The sequence below is a fragment of the Ostrea edulis genome, chromosome 5 (genome assembly GCF_947568905.1).
Source record: "Ostrea edulis chromosome 5, xbOstEdul1.1, whole genome shotgun sequence".
NCBI classification, from domain to species: domain Eukaryota; kingdom Metazoa; phylum Mollusca; class Bivalvia; order Ostreida; family Ostreidae; genus Ostrea; species Ostrea edulis.
Genome location: NC_079168.1, coordinates 33,516,310 through 33,538,962, shown reverse-complemented (window position 1 = coordinate 33,538,962; position 22,653 = coordinate 33,516,310). Strand labels below are relative to the sequence as shown.

The window sequence follows — 22,653 nt, the reverse complement described above, 5'->3', positions numbered from 1 at the left end:
TAGTGAGATCTATCCTGAAATCAACTATCCAATCAACTACGTGGTTAGATCTATCCTGAAATTACCTATCCAATCAACTCCGTAGCGAGATCTATCCTGAAATCAACTATCCAATCAACTCCGTAGCGAGATTTATCCTGAAATCAACTATCCAATCAACTCCATGGCCAGATCTATCCTGAAATCAACTATCCAATCAACTCCGTAGCCAGATCTATCCTGAAATCAACTATCCAATCAACTCCGTGGCCAGATCTATCCTGAAATCAACTATCCAATCAACTCCATAGCGAGATCTATCCTGAAATCAACTATCCAATCAACTCCGTAGCGAGATCTATCATGAAATCAACTATCCAATCAACTCCGTAGCGAGATATATCCTGAAGTCAACTATCCAATCAACTCCGTGGCTAGATCTATCCTGAAATCAACTATCCAATCAACTCCGTAGCGAGATCTATCCTGAAATCAACTATCCAATCAACTCCCTGGCCAGATCTATCCTGAAATCAACTATCCAATCAACTCCGTAGCGAGATCTATCCTGAAATCAACTATCCAGTCAACTCCGTGGTTAGATCTATCCTGAAATCGAGACGAGTGTGCCTCTTCTTTCTAGTACTGGGAATGCCTTGAAAAGGATGGATGCATTTGTAATGCAGAAATTTATAAAAGATGAGCTTCCACCACTTTTAGCTGGCGAAGTTACTGGTATTTTAGCCCTCAGCTGGCTGTTGTGGTTAACTCCACCCATAAAACAGTGATCATTCTTCACTGATGGAGGACGGGAGACCTCAACTCCTTCCTTCACCAGTAGCATGGGAGTTAGTGGGAATCAGATGGAGCTGAAAGAACATTAATAATCAGAGCTATGATCTGTTTCAGTTATTACACTATGTATCCAAGCATTTCCAGGAAATGGATCCATACCAGAAAAGTCGGTATCACACCAGTTGCACGACTCCCATCAGTATGGCATTTGACCCAATGATAGGTTGTATTGGCAAACTAGATCGTTACAACAACCATAGAATTTGCGAAATGCTGACTTAAACGACACTGTAACACTTAAATTTTATGAATTTCGGTCATTTTTTCATAGCGATAATCACCGTTATTACGTTCAGCTCAATATTTCTGATACCCGGATTTGTGTTACGCTTTGTAAATATGATAGACCAATCACTGAAATAATAACGAGGGCGGACACGGAAAATATCGTTCTACGGTAATCATAAACGTAAACAAAAGCACTATAGTAATAAAGCTATTGTTCTAGACGAGTGCATGTATAGTCTTCTAAGCACTAGATCTGATAAAATGTCAGACAATTCAATAGAAAAAGCACAATATCACTGGGATTCACGGTCCAAAGCACAGTAATTTGGGAAGAGCGAGGTGATACAACTTTGTTGCTTGTAGAATAATCTTCGGTAGTCTTCGGTTGTCGTGCGTCTTTCCATCTTCTGAAGTCCCGGGGATCAGGTCGCCGGTGTTTTCTGTCCTCTCTATCCATATACACATAACATCAATTGCTTTCTGGATATCTGCTGTTGATGGTTTAACTGGCTGATCTTTAACTTTTTCATCTTTCATGTCGCTTTCTTTGTTGTAATTCCGTGGGGATCCGGGTTAGAATAGGTCCTTCGGATTAGACTGCAAACACCAAGGTCCCGTTTAAAAGAATGTGTGTTACGTTAAAGATCCCTCCCTGTTCAAAGGCCGTACGCACCGAGCAAACGCCTATTGCAACCCTTCACCGGCAGTGGTGACATCTCCAAATGAGTGAATTATTCTCGAGCGGAACGTTAAACAATATACAATCGTTGTAATTCTGTTTTCTGGCTTCAAGCATGAAGTCGGTAATGGCGACATCACTTACACCTTTGGTTGTAACAACTTCCTGGTCAACGCTGGCATGGTCTTCAAATGGCACTCGTTGTCTTAGAACAGCAAGCGGGATCATCATTTATACATAGTAGTTTGAAGTTTCAATAAAATGTATCTTTGTGACAATTAATCCCTCTCAATTGAAAGTTTCGTACCTTGGAAGAGATGTCTACATATTCACATCGGTCGTGTAGACTACGGGTGAGATAGTACACTTTTTAATACATATACAATACATTTATTATAAATGCATACGATTTTCCGAGACATTTCTAGGGTAGACTTCTTAAAAGCATTCATACCACAATTAGTTTATTTTTATTCATCTGGATCCATGCACTGCTGTCTCTGTGATGTTTACTCAAAATGAAACTTGGTATAGATGAAGGTTATGTGACTCAGTGGTAGAGCGTTCGATTCGTGACCGAAAGGTCGTGAGTTCGAGTCCTGCTAGTGTCTTGACTACATCTGATGTAAGATGTAAAACTAAGTTCTGACTGGTTCTAAGCCGAACGCTCGGCATTTAGAAGTGCAAGTCGCGAGTCTTTCGGATGAAACCTTGAACACCGCGGTCTAGTGTCATGATAGATGCTGGCATGATAAAAGAGCCCACATTCCTACGACCCTGAGCACCATGTATAATTGTAAAGATCATAATGTGTTCACCTTACCTACAGCTGGTGGCGTTTCTAAATGCGAGTGAAAATTCGAATACATATAGTATGGGCGTAGAACAATCTAATTAACGGTTAGAGAAGATCTGATTTTAATTACAGTTAGATTGGGCGTATATAGGAGATCTCAACTGTATGACAAACGGGATGATTTCAGCTTCTCCATCGTCAACTTCCCACATTTATGTAGCAATATTCCATTATCACCTGCATATGGTGTTTATATATCTCAACTAATTCGATATGCAAGAGCATGTTCTGAGTATAGTCAGTTTTTAAATCGAGGTAAGCTACTGACAAACAAGTTGATGGTACAGGGATTTCAACAGTCTCGATTGAAGTCAGCATTTCGCAAATTATATGGTCGTTATAACGATCTAGTTCGTCAATACGACCTCGCATTGGGTCAAATGCTGTCTGACGTGTTTCATTCCGATTGTTAAGCCGTTCTTGGCACACTGATTTTGACTGCGGATAACTCCGTTTACCTGATCAGGATATGGGGCTCACGGCGGGTGTGACCGGTCAACAGGGGATGCTTACTCCTCCTAGACACCTGATCCCACCTCTGGTGTATCCAGGGGTCCGTGTTTGCCCAACTATCTATTTTGTATTGCTTGTAGGAGTTATGAGATTGATCACTGTTCGTTATCTTCACCTTTCATTTAAAAATTTGGTTTTTGATTATATTTTTATCAATGATAACGTGTTGTACCAAAAGATGGAGACTACCTCAAATTCATTGCTTGTAAAAAGAATTTTACTTCGCTCTCCAAAGCATGCTTTTTCTGTGAATTTTGTAATGTTTAATATGATTTGGTATTGTGTATTTGATATACTTTTCTAATCGTGCCTTCATAATGATATATATATATATATATATATATATATATATATATATATATATATATATATATATCCAGATCAGTAGAGCCACAGTCTCGACAGAGACTCCTTGTTCATTAATAAACACGTCAGTTATGTACTTTTGAACGTTTGTGGTTAACAGTTAATTGTTCATTGACACGACTATGTACGGAGTTAGTGTTGAGAGAACCCAATCATACACGTTACACTTATTTCCAATGGGGTCCTTGAGAATTTAAAAATATATCTATGTCAATAGATAAATAAATAAATTACAATTGGATGGCATGGACAGTAATGTGTAAAATATGTTGGTAAATGAATGATGTAGTGGTGTGGCCTGAATAGAGTTACATCAATGTACAATTAAAAACTTAAAATGAATAATAAAACGTGAATGAGGTTCAATTTCTATATACAAACTCCCTATTCTCCCTCTGGCGGGCTTCTTGTGCAAGATGTGTTTTAACTATTGATTTGATATTTACTTTATTATTAACGGACTTAGATTCAAATGGTAAAGAATTCCAGTTTATATGGAGCTGCAGAACGAAAGACTGTAATCTCTATTTTGCATAATTATGCAACTAAATATCATCATATTCTCAAATATAAAGCTTTATCACTTACACATGTCTACAAAATACTTCCAGGAGTAAATTTTCGGTCAAGTCAAATATTTTTTTAATTTTGTGATTTGATGTCAAACACCTTTGTCGTAATTTTAGTCCGCCGCTGTGGTCTAGAGGTAGAGCGTTCGCCCCGAATGCGGAACATGCGGTGTGGCATGAACCTTCTCTGTAAGCGCCGAGCATAGGCCTAAATTTGAAGTCCTTCACCGGTCTTGGTGACGTCTCCATATGAGTGAAAAATTCTCGAGAGGGACGTTAAACAATATAAAATCAATCAATCATACTTTTACTAGTAAGGAAACTATATGTATATATATCCATCAATAGAATATATGAATCAGGCAGTTAATTTCACGTTCTTGTACATTATATCCTTTTTTTCAGAATATTCTATAATATTAGTATAGTCGCACGATCATAAAATCTTCTTAACCTGATCTATTTTTTTGTGCATCGTATACACAAATCTATCCATTTTCCATGCCATGCAGTGCAAATATCATTTTTAAAGTTTATGTAATTCACATGTTACATGTTTGTACAGATCAGAGACCCACGCTTTCCTTTATTCAGCATTAAGAATTGAATGATGATATTTTGAACATACACACACAAGCATATATTATATATATATATATATATATATATGGTACATTATGTACATACCTATTCATGTATAATGTGGTAACGATATTTTGAACATACACACACAAGCATATATATATATATATATATATATATATATATATATATATATATATATGGTACATTATGTATATACCTATTCATGTATAATGTGGTAACGATAACACGTGTGTGAATAAATCGTGACATTTCTATCAGATTTCGCACTCGTAACCCCCATTAACAAAACAGCAGTGCAGTGCTGACTTTTGACTAATTTACCATGCAGGAGACTCGCTGACATTTCATCTACGTAAATCAACAGAGTACAATCTCTACTTCAGAGCCCTAAAACGACGAAATCCAGGTGTCAAATTGCGTGACACACGTAGATATAGAGAGTCTGTAAGAGGGCATTATTATACCTGACCTCATTTTACTATTAGAATATAAGGGCAAGTATTAGTTACATACTCTGTACGTAGGCGATCTGAAATGTTAATACAGACATATGGTGTTAAACCTCATTAATAAAATTGGTAAGGAAATACCATATAATGGTGTATAATGTTCGTTTTTGTATAATTTCAAGGACGTAACATAGTCTGTATTTCACACCAAGGAGGAAAATGTACCCCCTGTTGACCGGTCACACCCACCATGAGCCCCATATGCGGATCAGGTACACGGAGTAATCCATAGTTAAATTTAGTATGTAAAGACTAGCCTAGCAATTGGTATGAAACACATCAGACAGATTTCTGAACGTAACAAAGTCAACCTACTCACTTAGAAATCATCAATCAACTGTGTGAACGCTTTCCCGAGCACAGCCAATCTGTTGTCTCCGTGACGTATTATCTCCGTGACGTATAGTTTTAGGCTATCTGTGTTACACGTGTGTCTGATTTGAGCCTTTTTCCAATAGGTTTCTGCAATCCATTGAAACTCAAAATAATTTAATGTTCATGTTTGCTTCATTTTCATACCATGGCACTTCAACATTTTATTAATCCAGTCACGTTCTTAGATCAGTACTCATAGTAGACCTGAAACTTGAATCAAAACATTTGAAAAGCACATATAAAATCTCCTGAGGATTTCTTTAAAACAGTATTTAAAATTTCACTTTCTTTCGTTTTCAATCAAGACAGATATATTATAATCGCACTTGAATTTCTAAACAGCTGCACTTATAGGTGTCATTTCAATATTTTCCTTCAAATAATGAAGTGGTGAATCTAAAGAGAGGTTACGGGGGTTGCATTTAAGGTATAGCTCATTACATTAGATTTATATAAAATCACATAGAATGATTGAGAGCTTTTATCACTCTTTCGATGGTGAAATCATTCATAATTGGTGTTTTAATGATCCATTATATAAAATTTAAGTATAATGAGCTACCTTAAAACAAAAATGGTCTTTTTTGTCGTTTTGAGGTATTGGCCCTCCTTCTTGAGCGTAAAAAGTTAAAACTTAGGTCGGACCCCAATTTAAAATGCTACATGTACAGTTTTGTGTATTGTAATGTGTTTACCATAATGCACTTAAAACTTCCATATTGCATCAGTGCATTTACCCATAATGCACCTAAAACTTCCATATTGCATCAGTGCATTTACCCATAATGCACTTAAAACTTCCACATTACATCAGTGCATTTACATGTTAGAATGATATTTCATGCATTTGTCATTTTTGAAAACCACACAATCGTTCTTACAACCATGATTAGCATTAGTATAAATCTTTCAATGAATTTTAAAAGTAATCAGAAATGTTTCTTTTCTCTTTGAGATAAAAGCTGTCACATTACAACCGTGTGTTTGCGTGGAATGCTTACAATGTTAGCGGCCGATTTGATGCTTTGCATTAAAATTATCCTGTTTAATATATAGATATACTAGTATAAAGCACAAAAATTCCAGGTTTTGTTTAGGATTAGATTGTCGTAAGGTAACAAGGAAATTTCAACCTGGACAGACTGACTGAAACTCAACGAGTACATTACGACATGTTCTACCCGTTATGTATATTACCTGCCAGACTGCCGATTATCTTTTGGTTTCTTTTTGTCAATGTCCCAGTAACGCAATGCAGTTTGATTTTTATCTCACTACTTTGTTCACGAAGCGCTCACTGGTTATTGCTTAAACCGTGCTTTGTATCCGAATACTCCCATATATGATACTCCAACCAATCATATCCATCGTTTGAAAACTGACACATGCACAGAATCATTACAAGACCGACAAATATGCATTAAAAAACAACATATATTTAGAATGTAAAATCAGAATATTTTGGGCTTGTAAAACAAAACCTATTTAGGCAACTCAGAATTTGTTAATTAAACAGATAAGTTCAATGCTGTCTGACGTGCTTCATTCCGATTGTTAGGCCGGTCTTGCCACACTGATTTTGACTACGAATAACTCAACTCCGTTCACCTGATCAGGGTATAGGGCTCACGGCGGGTGTGACCGGTCGACAGGGGATCCTTACTCTTCCTAGACACCTGATCCCACCTCTGGTGTATCCAGGGGTCCGTGTTTGCCCAACTCTCTATTTTGTATTGCTTATAGGAGTTATGAGATTGATCACTGTTCGTTATCTTCAACTTTCATAAGTATTTATCGTACAAGGAATCAAAATTGTCTCTCTCCATTTGATTAACACAATAACTTTTCATACAGATAGTGGAGTAAAACTTTAATTCTACAACTCTGTTGATTGTCTACCCCTGATTCCACATTGCCGCTACTAAGGAATCAACTCGCTCTCTCGCTAGACTTGATTTTATCACCTCATTAAGAGAAGGTGGGATTTTTCAATTGAATTAGATGCTTTTGAGGGGAAACTTTTCCCCAACTGTTCTCAGGTCATTGGTGGATTAACAGATGTGAACATGTTATCGATATAATCGTAACTATTCCAGCCGTTGCAACTCCCAGTTGTACTGTCAGTACTTTGATTTATACATATTCGTTTACAAAATTTCTCAATAGATGCATTTATTTTGATTCTGAACAGATGAACAACGTCATCATATTTTATTCCCATACGAAGAATATTCTAGATTTTTTTTAATTTAGCTCTTTTTCTCTCATTTTAGCTCACCTAGGCTGAAAGCTCAAGTGAGTTATTCTGATCACCCGTTGACCGTCGTCTCTCCGTCTGTAACCTTTCCACATTTTCAACTTCTTCTCCAGAAACACTGGGCGAATGTCATCGATACTTTGCACAAAGCATTCTCAAATTAAATTTGTTGAAATGAAGGGTCATAGGGTCTCTACAGGGGGAGATGATAATTACATAATGGAATTTTAGTTGTTACCTTTGATTTTTTTTTCTGAATCAAAGTAATGGTATAATGATAGTTTTGTCCAGGCTTGTTTATTACTAGGAACTGCTGCTCAGGTAAGCGATGTGGCTCATGGGCCTCTTGTTACTTTTAAGTTTAATTTTAACATTTTCAAAAATTTGTGTAATAAAATCATTCACGTGTCAAAACTGCAGTCCTGAACTTGCATTTATGTGCGTTTCTCTCTGTTTTGTGGATTTTATTTTGATAATATTCTTTTAATGCTTGTACATGTATAGTTAAAATAGCTTTAGTACATGTATTCACAAATTCAAGATTTTTCTTAATTCTGAATGAAATTTAACACACATTTAGAGAGACCACAAGTTATTTAACAAAAATGTTTATTTTGTAAACCAGGTTGCAGGGTTCCAGCAGTGTGTGTGTGTGTGTGTGTGGGGGGGGGTGTAAAATGATCAAAGAGCGTTAATGTGTATGATTTTTAAAATTTCATATTTAGTACTAGTCTTTTTGATGTTAGATGAAAACTGAATAAATAAAAAGATGAAGTTAACAAGATATTGCCTAACCGAGTAATACTTTTGGGAAAGATTTTTCACTCCGTCTGAAATTCTGTCTATCAATTTCTATCAATGAAAAGTGAAGATAACGAACAGTGATCAATCTTATAACTCCTAAAAGCAATATAAAATAGAGAGTTGGACAAACACGGACCCCTGGATATACAAGAGGTGGTATCAGGTGCCTAGGAGGAGTAAACATCCCCTGTCCACCGGTCACACCCGCCGTGAGCCCTATATCTTGATTATGTAATAATATATTGAACATTAAATGCCTTTGTAAAGAGGTCATAATGCAGTCTACCATACATTTCAATAGGTAAAGGCTTTGGGGCTTATGTAGATAAAAGCCTTTCAGACAGTTCCTGGATGTGCTCAAGTGACCGTCAAGGCCTGTGAGCCTCTTTTTAATTCAAGATATCGATGCAATAAAGACTGCGGAATATCATTGAACATAAAGATTTATTCTGATACATTGTAAGTGGGCTTACTCTTTTCCCCCCACAAAATGCTTTTGATGAGCCCGACTGACTTTCCATAAATAATATCTGTTTTCTAAGATCAATACTAAAATAGTGAGGGGGCAACCCTGCTATGGGAAAGATCTACTAGATAGTAGTGTTTACCCAATGGGAATAGGCTACTACATGTATATAGCCATTTTTCCGGGGGGAGGGGGGGGCTACTATCGGAAAAAAGTTACTATTCAACACCGGAAACAATAAATGATGTATAGAAAATTTTGTAGGGAGTACTTGTTAGTGTATGTTATATCATAATGGAAGATGGTTTCAATCACACATATCTTTAAATCAGTCACACCTATCTTTAAATCAGTCACACCTATTTAAAATCAGTCACAACTATCTTCAAATTAACCACATATGTTTTTAAATCTGTCACACCTATCTTTAAATCAGTCACATCTATCTTTAAATCAATCACACCTATCTTTAAACGAGTCACACCTATCTTTAAATCAGTCACACCTTTCTTTAAATCAGTCACACCTTTCTTTAAATCAGTCACACCTATCTTTAAATAAGTCATACCTATCATTAAATCAGTCACAGCTATTTTCGAATTAACTATATCTATCTTTAAATCAGTTACACCTATCTTTAAATTAGTCACACCTATCTTTAAATCAGTCACATCTATATTAAAATCAGTCACACCTAACTTAAAATCAGTCACACCTAACTTAAAATCAGTCACACCTACATGTATCTTGAAATCAGTCACAGCTATTTTCAAATTAACCATACTTATCTTTAAATCAGTAACAGTTATCTTTATATCAACCACACCTATCTTGAAATCAGTCACAGCTATCTTCAAATTAGCCATACCTATCTTTAAATCGGTCACACTTTTCTTTAAATCTGTCACACCTATCTTTAAATCAGTTGCACATATCTTCAAATTAGCAACACCTATCTTTAAACCAGTCACATCTGTCTTTAAATCAGTCACACACCTATCTATAAATGTCACACCTATCTTTAAATCAGTCACACTTACGTATATCTTTAAATCAATCCCACGTATTTTTAAATCAGTCATACATCAATACAACTTATCATTGGGTCAAATGCTGTCTGACATGTTTCATACTGATTGTTAGACCGTTCTTGGCGCACTGCTTTTGACTACAGATAACTTCGTTTACCTGATCAGAATATAGGGCACACGGCGATCGTGACCAGTCGACAGGGGATGCTTACTCCTCCTAGGCACTAGCTGCAGAACTGTAGCTCTCTGAAAAAATATTTTGACATAACAGAGAGCTACAGAGCCACCCCTTATAAAAACCTTCGATTTACGGCGCACAAAAAGCTGCGCACGGTTGAGACCTTATATCGTTGTATTCTTGAGTTACTGTCTCATAAATTTAATATCAAAAAATTCTTAACATATTTTCCTACTATACTTGTGTCTAAACATACCTTCAAATATTCATTAAAGCCCCACACAACCTGAAAACTCCCAGCTTCAAATGATTTTGTTTGTTGACGTAGCCATGTTAGGTAGCCGGGTCAGTTCGTACCCTGTTGTTGTTAGTATATATTCATAAAATTCGTTATATGTTATGTATTCGCTCTTCATTTATTATCAATACGAATAATTTATAGAAATTAAAAAAATAAAGTTTTTCTAAAGGTAAAATAAGCTCTTGATTCATGAAAATGCTACTAAAGTCCTTAACACTCGTGTGGCAGGGATGGAAACCGCACCAGACTAATGAAAGCCGCATTGCCGTGAGTTTAGCTATTTGAATAATTATTATTTAAAGGCACTGAGATGATATATTATTTAAAATATTTAGCTAAAATATTTGTGAGGATATTAGTTCACATCTAGACGTTATTGTGCAAGTATGGAAATTAACCAGGATTCGAATTGACCGGCTACCTAACATGGCTACGTCAACAAACAAAATCATTTGAAGCTGGGAGTTTTCAGGTCGTGTGGAGCTTTAATGAATATTTGAAGGTATATTTAGACACAAGTATAGTAGGAAAATATGTTAAGAATTTTTTGATATTAAATTTATAAGACAGTAACTCAAGAATACAACGATATAAGGCCTCAACCGTGCGCAGCTTTTTGTGCGCCGTAAATCGAAGGTTTTTATAAGGGGTGGCTCTGTAGCTCTCTGTTATGTCAAAATATTTTTTCAGAGAGCTACAGTTCTGCAGCTACCTAGGCACCTGATCCCACCTCTGGTGTGTCCAGTGGTCTGTGTTTGCCCAACTATCTATGTTGAATTGCTTATAGGAGTTATGAGATTGATCACTATTCGTTATCTTCACCTTTCACCTACCTTTAAATCAGTCACACTTATCTTTAAATCAGTTACACTTATCTTTAAATATCACACCTATCTTTAAATCAGTCACACCTATCTTTAAATCTCACACCTATCTTTAAATCAGTCACACCTACATGTATCTTTAAATCAGTCACATCTATTTTTAAATCAGTCACAACTATCTTTAAATCAGTCACAGTTATCTTTTAATTAGTCACACCTACGATCTTTAAAGCTTGATATTTGTGCCTATTTTTAATTCTATTATCTTCAAATTAGTTGTACACATCTCCAAATTAATCAAAGACAGGTATAATTGAATTAAATATTGTCTTCAATTCATTAGAAAATAGGTACAAATATTTGAATATATGTTGTCGTTGTCGAAAGTCTACGGCGAAATATATGCACAACAATTGGATGCATGTAGCATATCTTTAGCTCACCTGATATGAAATTTCAAGCGAGCTTTTCTGATCACCTGTCGTCTGTCTGTCCTGTTAACTTTTCACATTTTCATCTTCTTCACCAAAACCATTGGACCACTGACAGGTGAAGATAACGAACAGTGATCAATCTCATAACTCCTATAAAGGTGAAGATAACGAACCGTGATCAATCTAACAACTCCTATAAAGGTGAAGATAACGAACCGTGATCAATCTAATAACTCCTATAAAGGTAAAGATAACGAACAGTGATCAATCTCATAATTCCTATAAAGGTGAAGATAACGAACAGTGATCAATCTAATAAGTCCTATAAAGGTAAAGATAACGAACAGTGATCAATCTCATAATTCTTATAAAGGTGAAGATAACGAACAGTGATCAATCTAATGACTCCTATAAAGGTGAAGATAACGAATAGTGATCAATCTCATAACTCCTATAAAGGTGAAGATAATGAGCAGTGATCAATCTCATAACTCCTCTAAGCAATACAAAATAGAGAGTTGGACAAACACGAATCCCTGGGTATACCAGAGGTGGGATCAGGTGCCTAGGAGGAGTAAACATCCCCTGTCGACCGGTCACACCCGCCGTGAGTTGGGCTAACACGGACCCCTGTAATGTGGTCCAAGCGTGGCACAAAGCATCCTTAGGTAAAGAGTTTTCTAGTTTGTTTATTGCTGAATAGATGTCTCTTGCGTGGGAAGATAATTAGCAATGTGTTGAAATAGGATGGGGTAATTTAAAAAAAATCTTCTCAGGAATCACTGGGCCCCCCAAAAAAAACTTATGTGAAATCTTTCTTAAAGTGTACAGATTCGAAATTGTTCAAATATGAGGCAGGGTGAAGCTGCAATATGAGATCAAACTTTTAAATGGGGATATGTAGGGAAGTCTTTTAAACCCTTCTTCTCAAAAATTGCAGTTCCTAATTGGTTACCAATATGCAAGCGGCATCAGATAATATACCTGTTTTAACGACTTGGGTGAAAGGTGAAGATAACGAACAGTGATCAATCTCATAACTCCTATTAATACAAAATAGAGTTGGGCAAACATGGATATACCAGAGGTGGAATCAGGTGCCAAGGAGGAATAAGCATCCCTTGTCGACTGGTCACACCTGCCGTGAACCCTATATCTTGATCAGGTAAACGGAGCTATCCGTAGTCAAAATTAGTGTGCCAAGAACGGCCTAACAATTAGTATGAAACAAGTCTGACAGCATTTGATGCAATGATAGGTTTTATTGGCAAACTTAATTGTTATAACGACCATAGAATTTGCGAAATATTGACTTTAAATGAGACTGTTGAAACCCCTGCACCATCAACTTGTTTGTCAGTAGCCTGTCTCGATTTTTTAAAAAAAACCTGATCATACGCAGAACTAGCTCTTGCGTATCGAATCAGTTGAGAAATATAAACACCATATGCAGGTGACAATGGAATATTGTTACATAAATATAGGAAATTGACGACGGATAAGCTGAAACCATCCCCTTTATCATAAAATTAAGTTGTTAGTTTGCCGTTAATATCTATTTTCAATAAAATATCTAAGTATCAAGCAGAAGCGGATTTTCTTTTTTATTTCGAACCCTGACCTTCCGGGATCAAAATTGTTTTTGTTAATAGATAATACGTTAATACGAGAATAGAATTTTTCCTCTCAAGTAGAAGTTTTTAAGAATATAAATACAGGTCAGCTAAAAAAGGAGCACAATTCTTGCCCCATGGTAATATTAGCATATTGTCCAACTCTCTGTTTTGCATTGCTTAGAGGAGTTATGAGATTGGTCACTGTTCGTTATCTTCACCTTTCTTATACAGTAATATTCGATTATGTTTTTGACCTGTGACTTTATGACCCGTAAATCAAAGGACATACCTACAATCAACATGACAGGTATGACATCATTAACCTGAATGGCCGGTACTGTCTATATCTATTTTTCGGATAACGAACCCAAGGTCATGCTACTATATCAAATGCAACTTCATTGGAAGTAGGATGATAATTCAATGAAAAAAGAATGTTTTAGTGTAGTGGTTTGGGCAATATGGACCGTGGATATCGGATTGGATAGTTCAGTGGGTAGAGCACCTGACTAGTAATGCAAGGCTTCCTCACCAAAACGCGTGGACTCGTTTTCGTTCTTTTTCTGATGGGGGACAGTTGTCAGCATAATGGATTTGCTCTAGCCCTGTGTGAAGGGTAGGAAAAGAAATAAGGTCCCAAATATTAATAGTGTACCTGTGAGGAATTTTAGGTTGTTGCTAGTAGGTATGATCAACCTCTATATTAGCACCTGACTGGTAATTTAAGGGTTCCGGGTTCGATTTCCGGCTCAGGTAAATATTTTCTCTTTTTCTGTTACATTTGGTGCCGTGACCAGGATAATGTAGTGGTTTGAGGTATCTAGACCGATATCCACGGTCCATATACCACTACAATATAGACACTTTTGCTACAAATTAAGCTGAATTATGAAATCCTTTCAGTTGATGGAGGATCTTACAGTATGGTTTCTCATGTTGTTTGCAGAGTAGATAGCAGTTTAATTTCTTTTTCTGAATCAACGTATTTGACTAATAGGTTTACACAATTGTAAATAAAACCAATAAAACCAATCATTATTATAATTAATTTACATCACAAGATATGCATACAGATTCCGCATTATGAGCATTGGAGTAAATGATCTTATGTACTATTAGCGTATCATTGCATTACCTTATGATTTTGTGGCTTTTTAATTGCTTAAACGTGGTAAACATTGCTATCAAACTTTGTAATATCTGTGAAAATTTAAATTATGTTTTCCAGAAAATCGTTTAAAGGTATAACACATTGAAATTCGACAGATTTGAGTAATTTCAAAGCACACGTGTCATTGACAGGGGAGTGGAATATGAATTAATGCATCTATTTAATATAGTTTATTCACTATAAATAAACACTGCTCCCTACGATTTAGATCACTAACTCATTTGGCGGTTTTGGAAAAGCTGCGATGGCAAACTTAATCTTGTTTTTCTGCATTTCACTGATGTCGGTGGTCCAGGTTGAGCTGGCTTGCTGGGTTGAATCCGGCGATGGTAACCAAACTGTTTCTAGTTCACACGTTTATAGTTGCTTTTATAATTATCAGTTTTAATTACAAATGAGATATTTTTTTCTGTTCACTAAATGGTTGCTGATAACACACACATGTATATAATATGAATATCTTGATATACACAGCATTTTGATTCATATTGAAAATAATGAAACGTTAGTTATTAACACGCTTTGACGGTACATGTATTATGTAAGTTAGTTATTAACACGTTTTGACGGTACATGTATTATGTAAGTTAATTATTAACACGTTTTGACGGTACATGTATTATGTAAGTTAGTTATTAACACGTTTTGACGGTACATGTATTATGTAAGTTAATTATTAACACGTTTTGACGGTACATGTATTATGTAAGTTAGTTATTAACACGCTTTAACGGTACATGTATTATGTAAGTTAGTTATTAACACGTTTTGACGGTACATGTATTATGTAAGTTAGTTATTAACACGCTTTAACGGTACATGTATTATGTAAGTTAGTTATTAACACGTTTTGACGGTACATGTATTGTGTAAGTTAGTTATTAACACGCTTTGACGGTACAAGTATTATGTAAGTTAATTATTAACACGCTTTGACGGTACATGTATTATGTAAGTTAGTTATTAACACGCTTTAACGGTACATGTATTAAGCATTCCTCTCTTAGGTAAGCAGCTACCGGTACTGAATTAAAAGAGTAACTTAACCCATGCTTGATTGTTATAATTGTGTAGAATATTCGTTTTTAACGCGTGGGTATATTTTTGTTATTCTCTCTGGGATAGGGAACAGGTGTCAACATGATGGACTAATTCTTGCCCCGGGTGAAGTGTACGAAAACAAGAAAGGTCCCAGATGTTACAAGTGTGATTGTGAGAAGGACGGCTCTTTGGGTTGCTGCGAGTAAGTATCATCAACCTCTTTGTTAAAGGATTCAATTTTTGTAGTTGAATTTTTTTCTTCAAATTAGAATCCGCCCACTGTTTGTACGTAAGGCGTATCATTACACTATTTTTTCCCCATTACTTTAGAACATCTCCTATGGATTGACTTCACCATTGATAGAATGGAACAAGCTCTTATCTTATATGATTTTTGTTGAGCTTATATCACTCTTTCTATGGAAAAATCATACTTCATAAAGTGATCTAATGAGCAGTTATTTTGTTTAGAAAAGTGAAAATAATTGAACTTGCATTTATAATAAAATATTGTAATTCCTATTTCAAACTTAATATTTTCGAATACGTGCGGCGGAATGTTTTAAAGAAAATAAACTCATATCATAAAGTATCACTTCGTGCTCCCGGTTGCTAACGGCGTTTAGATCACAATTTTAAAAAATATAACATAGTATTACTTGCGTTCATATATAATTAAAGTATTGGGATTTCTACCATGACATATGCCCCCCCCCCTCTCCCCCAAAATGCCCTCGTTGTTCTCAACACTGGTGTCACGGATTTTTTAAACTATAAAATATTTATCATACAGTTCATGATAAATTAACGTTCATTAAAATGTTTAACGAAATATCCTTACTAAATAGTGCTGAGACGGTAACCCATTTACTCGTCATTGCCTATTTCATCCTCGCTTTCCTTGCTACTTTCTATGATATTTTCATCGTTATTTGTAAGCACTGGTGGATAAAACATACGAGTTTGAATGTTAAGATTTTCGGGAATTTCGTCAACATTTTCCATGATAAATAAATGTTTGGTTTTTTTTTTTCTAAAAAAAATAAAAATGAAAAAAGATATCGAACACTACTTGCACTATTAGCTGATCGAAGAAGGTCGTATAGACGTCGCTGTACCACGTGACTCCCTAACTAATTTTAAAACGTTTCGCTCAAACTATATTAAATGGTATATGAGGTACATGTACACACACAATATTTACAATAGGTCATCAGAAGTTCATATACATGCAAATGGCAAATGATAAACATATGCCATTGTAAGATTGGGGTAATAGTACATAAGGTACCGTATAGCGGATTTTTAACCGGGGGTGGGGGTTATTTAGCTTATTTTATCGATTAGATAGCTTTCCGCCAAAATTTCACTCGCCAAATATGCACCCAATTTCGACTTCAGTATTTGCAAGAGAGATAACTCTTCCTTGTCCGACAAAATTTATTCCGCTAAAATTATTGATGTAACGTGTTACTGAGTTCTTTACAAGAGATGGAGTCATATATTTAAAAAAAAATTCCTCTTACTGTACTTGAGCTATTGATTGATCATTAACAACAAAAAATCTATTTCTCTGTCCGAACGTTGATTGGTACTAAGTTACTTATCTCGGGTTTCTAATCATATACAGAAGGTAGTTCGTTAGCTGGGCTACTTGCACTGTGTTCCTGAGCCAAGTTCATATTGCTTAGTGAAAGTACAGAGTAACTCACCCTTATTCAGGATAATTGCACCCAGTAGTACCCCACTGCCATTCCTTAAGCTCTTTCCACTAATTCTTACTCTTTCTCCTTAGCCTATTTCTTATTTTTATTTTTGGCCTACCTATTCGTTCTTCTTCTTGCTTCTGGAGCTATTCACATCAGACGGACTGATTTCTCAACTGAAGGCTCTTATATACTACTGGACCATGTCTATCCAAAAAGGAGCGATCGGGTCCTTGGACTATTCTATTACAAATTACTATAACTATTAATCATCACATTAGCGTACCTTTGAGCCAGTAAATCGCCAAATGTTAGACCCGCGGGGAAAAAAACCCCGCTATATACGGTTTGCATGAGAAAAGAAACAGAACAACAATTAGGAGGAACGGACAGTCTTAAAGATAATGTGAAATAAATACACAAAGGTTGTCCACATTTATTAGGAGGAACAGACAGTCTTAAAGATATGTGAAATAAATACACAAATGCTGTCCACATTTCAGCTTGAAAAAAAAAAGCTAAAAACATTTTACAACATCAGGTCTTCCATGGTATCTTTTGACGAGATGTAGTCACAATCGGGGTGTTAAAAACCGTATTTCAGCTAATTGTCAGTATATTTCCTACGGACAGTGGAATAACTTGCCGTATGCATTAAAAAGGCTTACATAATGAATTCGTGTACGTTGGGAACATGCGGTCACTCTTTTAAATAAATCTTGGGGTAATGATCCACCATAAGTTCAACCATTTTCTTTTTTCAAATACAAAGCATCCTTACAAAGTAAGGAGATTCAAAATCTTTGAGAGACCACACAAAATGGGAAATAAGATTGTGGTTATCTAAAAATCTTCTTTTAAAACTAGTTTGGTAATACCATTACTCTCATTTTACAGCTTCATTTATACAAATCATCGACCACTTTTATCATAGCCCCTAAACCGGACCTAAATCTGCATGAAACCTAACCCTAACCTTAGTTTGAACTTATCTTCTCGACACAATCAAAGGATCAAAAACAAATTCTGCAAGTTTCACTCCTTATATGATCGATATATGATTGATTAAACCTACACGAGTAATAAATAAATTTATAGACTTCAGCAAAAATTAAACAATTATTCATTTCATTTTTATGATTTATTTACCGAAAGTAAAAGGTGAGGATATCATAGCTGCAGGTACGTAGCTCTCCGAGGAAATAGTGGGACTAGAGAGCTACCGGTCCACCCTTACAAAACATTCAATTTACGGTGCAGGAAAAAACGTAATATCTAAAGGTACATTTGGACACATGAATAGTGGGAAAGTATATTAGGAATGTTTTATATTAAAACTACGAGACGGCGATGCAAGGACACAACAATATAAGGCCTCAACCGTGTGCAGCTTTTTGTGCGCCGTGAATGGAAGTTTTTTTTTTTTTATATATATATAAGGGGTGGATCTGTAGCTCTCTGGTCTGTCCCAATATTTTTCCAGAGAGCTACAGATCTGCAGCTAAGTGTATCAATTATATCTAGGTTATCAAATCTAAATAATTTGTTTAAAAGATTAATTCGTGCATTCAAATATGAAGAAAAAAATCGATACGCTTTTTCTGGCTTAATATGGTATACTAATGATGCAGATGAAAGACCCTCCAAATGTTACTCGAATATAGTTTGGGCCAGCAGAACACTGTTTTGATGAATGAAAACACGAAATCTAATGAATAAGGTCCGTGTATCTGTAGAATATGCCTAAATTTTGTAGTCCATACACCGGCAATGGTGACGTCTCCGTATTAGAGAAAAAATCTCGAAAGCGACGTTAAACAATATATAGTCAATCAATCAATCGTGAGATTACATGTAGCTCCTACAGGTACACACAAGGAATTTTCCCAAAGAAGTAAATATTCGGCTCCAACAACGCCCAGAATATGCATATAATATACTTATTGTATATAGCATTTGGATTAAACAAACAGCATAAAATAGAATAGAATATTTATTCAACCAATTTGGGCCCACATAGGAGCATTAGGATGCACAAAGTCCAAAATCATAGAAACATATGACAAAGGACAACAAAGACATTGCACTGCATGATGAACAGAGAGGTAGCCTCAAATCTATCAATGCATAAAATACACACAAAACACATGTTCACGCAGCACAAGCATGGTAACTTTGTTGCAGTAATCAACTTGCATGTTACACATGCACATAACTATATTGTACATGTATGTTGTTTTCTTGTATTGAAATAAATATTGGCAAAATAAAACAGCAAAATAGGGATCTTCATTTGACATAATCCATGTAAACAGATCAACATTGTTAAGCAGTACTAGGTTTGGAAAGGTTTTAAATATCTTATTCAAAAATCTCCTCTAGGATTATTATATAGCGGACATCCGAGCAGAATATGTAATTCATCCTCTGTTGAAATTGAGATAGTGTTGACAGTCTCTTTCACATCTAAGAAGAATTTCATATTTACCAAAGTTATTAATTTTTCTTTCATATCTGCCTGTTTCTATCCGTAGATAATGGTTACTAATTCTGAATTTAATGAGAATTACCCGATTGTCTCGAGTTTTTAAATTCAGGTATTTTTCAAAATTTAACAGCCTTTCTTACTGAAAATGTGTACTTAATTTTCCAAATCCTTGCATATAACTGATACGAATATTTTCCCAAAAGTTTGAGAAATTGTTACGCAGTTGCTTTTTTATGTACAATTTAAATTTGTTTTCACTTGATTTTTGTTTTGTTTTTGTTTACAAAGGGACAAATTGATATTTAGTTTTTCACTGTAGAATAATATACTAGAATACCAGTCACTGTTAATGGCGTTAGACTTGCACTCACTGAAAGCAGTCAGTAATAGGTTAGAAGTTGAGTGTTCTAGTCTATACTAGTACTGTAAATAGTATAATCCATGCAAATGTAATATTGCTTGCTCGATTGTTCTTATATCATGAACGTCTGACTGTAAATTATATATCTTTCTTTACAGCACTGGTACAGTAATCACAAAATTTCCATCCGGCTGTAAAGTCATCCGAGTTGGATGTCATGACAAGGTTTTCAACGCAACGGACGAGTCAAAACCCTGTAACGGAAAAATCAGCGCCGTAATTGGATGAATTCATTGTTTAAAGAGGAAAATACATTTAAAAATACTGAAATAATCTGTCTTCACTTTATTTGATTTTCTTCCAGTCTCTCTACTTAGAAAACCACAGTATGGTGATCCGGAAAATCGGATCACACTGCGAAATCGACAGTATCAAAATAAATGTGGATTTAAAATGCATAAGGGGGTATATAATAAATTCATCCTTACACCATAACTTGGTCTGAAGAGTTGGATCACGTCTCCTTGACAGGCGCGGGTCATCAGATCAAACTCGACGCTTCGCGTCTCGTATGACGCATGTCAACTAGACGTGATCCAACTCTTCGGATCAAGTTACCACATTTATAATGTAATAAATGTAATCCAAACTATCAAAAACACAAGACGTACTGTGAAATTATATTTTGTGTACGCAGTTTTGTTTGTGACGCGGTCAATATTTTCCAACTGATACGGAATCAGAAAACCAGTTTGGTGATCCGGAAAATCGGATCAGACTCTGTGAAATCCACAGTATCAAAAAACGAAACATTGATGGTTATATAATAAATGACAATACCTCTCAAGTTGAAAAAGAAGGAAAATTCCGAGAATTTATTGCACAGCTCGAGAACACCAAACGCCATCTTCCCCAAAATATCATTTGGCTATTGCATCAAATTTAAGAGGAGTTCTGGGAAGCAGGTTTTCCTACAGAAAAACGTCATTTTTCACCCCCTACTTGGCCCCTAAGGTAAAAATGAAAATTCGAAACCTTATTGCATATCTACAGGACACCACCTATAATACATGCATTCCAAAAGATTAATTGGTTACTACTTAAGAAGAAGACGGACTGACCAGGATAGCAACAATATATACCCGAACTTTCGAAGGTGCACGAATACTTGTATATCCCTTGGAAAGCTAATTAGCTAGCTGGGTTACTCATAAGATTAACTTGTCGACAATCCGTAGATCGTGGGTTCGAGCGTTTTTTCTTTTCTTTTTATATTACTTTTTTTTTTATTTTTTAACTAACAAAGATATTTGAAAATTTTCAAATATTATTGTACCTATCCTCCACTTTTTTCGCTGACAATAGGTGGCCATTTAGAATATTGAAATAAATGGATTAGGTTTTTTCTTATTTCCAACAGTTTTCTCCATAACAAGTTGAAGTTTCAATTGTTTTTTCAAGCTCTCGATTGTCTAAAATTGGAGTCGTTGAAAGCGCATGGGAGGCCTATTAATGTTATTGTTCCCAAATGGCAACCGATGTTCATCGCACTCCAAAATGAAGGAACGTGTGTAATATAATTTTATAACAGCAATATGAAATTGATAACGTGTTTTTGTTTATGTATCGATTTACCCATCGGTAATATGGAAGTTAATGCTCTTAATTTAAAAAAAAAAAAAGAAATTGTGGGGAAGAATTTTATAACAAGGGAACTAATTTGTATTTTTTTTTTTACTTTCCCGCCTGACCTAAACCAACCATCGTAGGTGCGACAACTGCCATTTCTGCATACCCTGGGATTTAAGCAATCTTCATTTCCTCGGGATTTTACTAGAGTTCAAAATTAAAAACAAATCTTCGTATATTGTTCGGAGGGTCTCTCTGTGTGTAACCCTAATCCTGATGTAGTTAGTTTGAAACCTACCAGTGACCTCCGCGAGCGTAGCGACAAGGTGGCCACGCGTTTCCCCCCATTCTCTCTAATGACGCAAAATTGTCAATGAACACTGGTTAAGATTGTCAATGACCATTGGTTAAGATTGTCAATGACCACTGGTTAAGATGTGCAGAAACTGATATAGAATGAATGCATGGGGGTAATTCTGGGATAACGAATGTTAGGAATTAATTAGTGGCCACTACGGATGTGATTTCTGGCGATTAAATCGAGTGTGTTACGTAAAAAGCTTATTAGGGAAAATCTGGAAAACGCGTTGCCATCCTATCTCTTCCCCCTTGAAGCTCTCCAGACAATAAGACTCATGCTTGTTTCTCCAGACGATAGGACTCATGCTTGTCTCTCTAGATGATAGGACTCATGCTTGTCTCTCTAGATGATAGGACTCGTGCTTGTCTCTCCAGATGATAGGACTCAAGCTTGTCTCTCTAGATGATAGGACTCATGCTTGTCTCTCTAGATGATAGGACTCAAGCTTGT

General features: G+C 35.7%; 1 protein-coding gene across 1 annotated transcript; it reads left to right on the top strand.

Moving 5' to 3' along the window:
- The first annotated feature begins 14,802 nt into the window (after positions 1–14,802).
- On the top strand, positions 14,803–20,543 carry LOC125651590 (prostate-associated microseminoprotein-like). Its single transcript, XM_048880249.2, has 3 exons — positions 14,803–14,946; positions 15,743–15,860; positions 20,372–20,543. Exons 1-3 carry the CDS (start codon positions 14,862–14,864, stop codon positions 20,499–20,501), a joined length of 333 nt encoding a protein of 110 aa, XP_048736206.2. The 5' UTR covers positions 14,803–14,861; the 3' UTR covers positions 20,502–20,543.
- Positions 20,544–22,653: the final 2,110 nt, after the last annotated feature.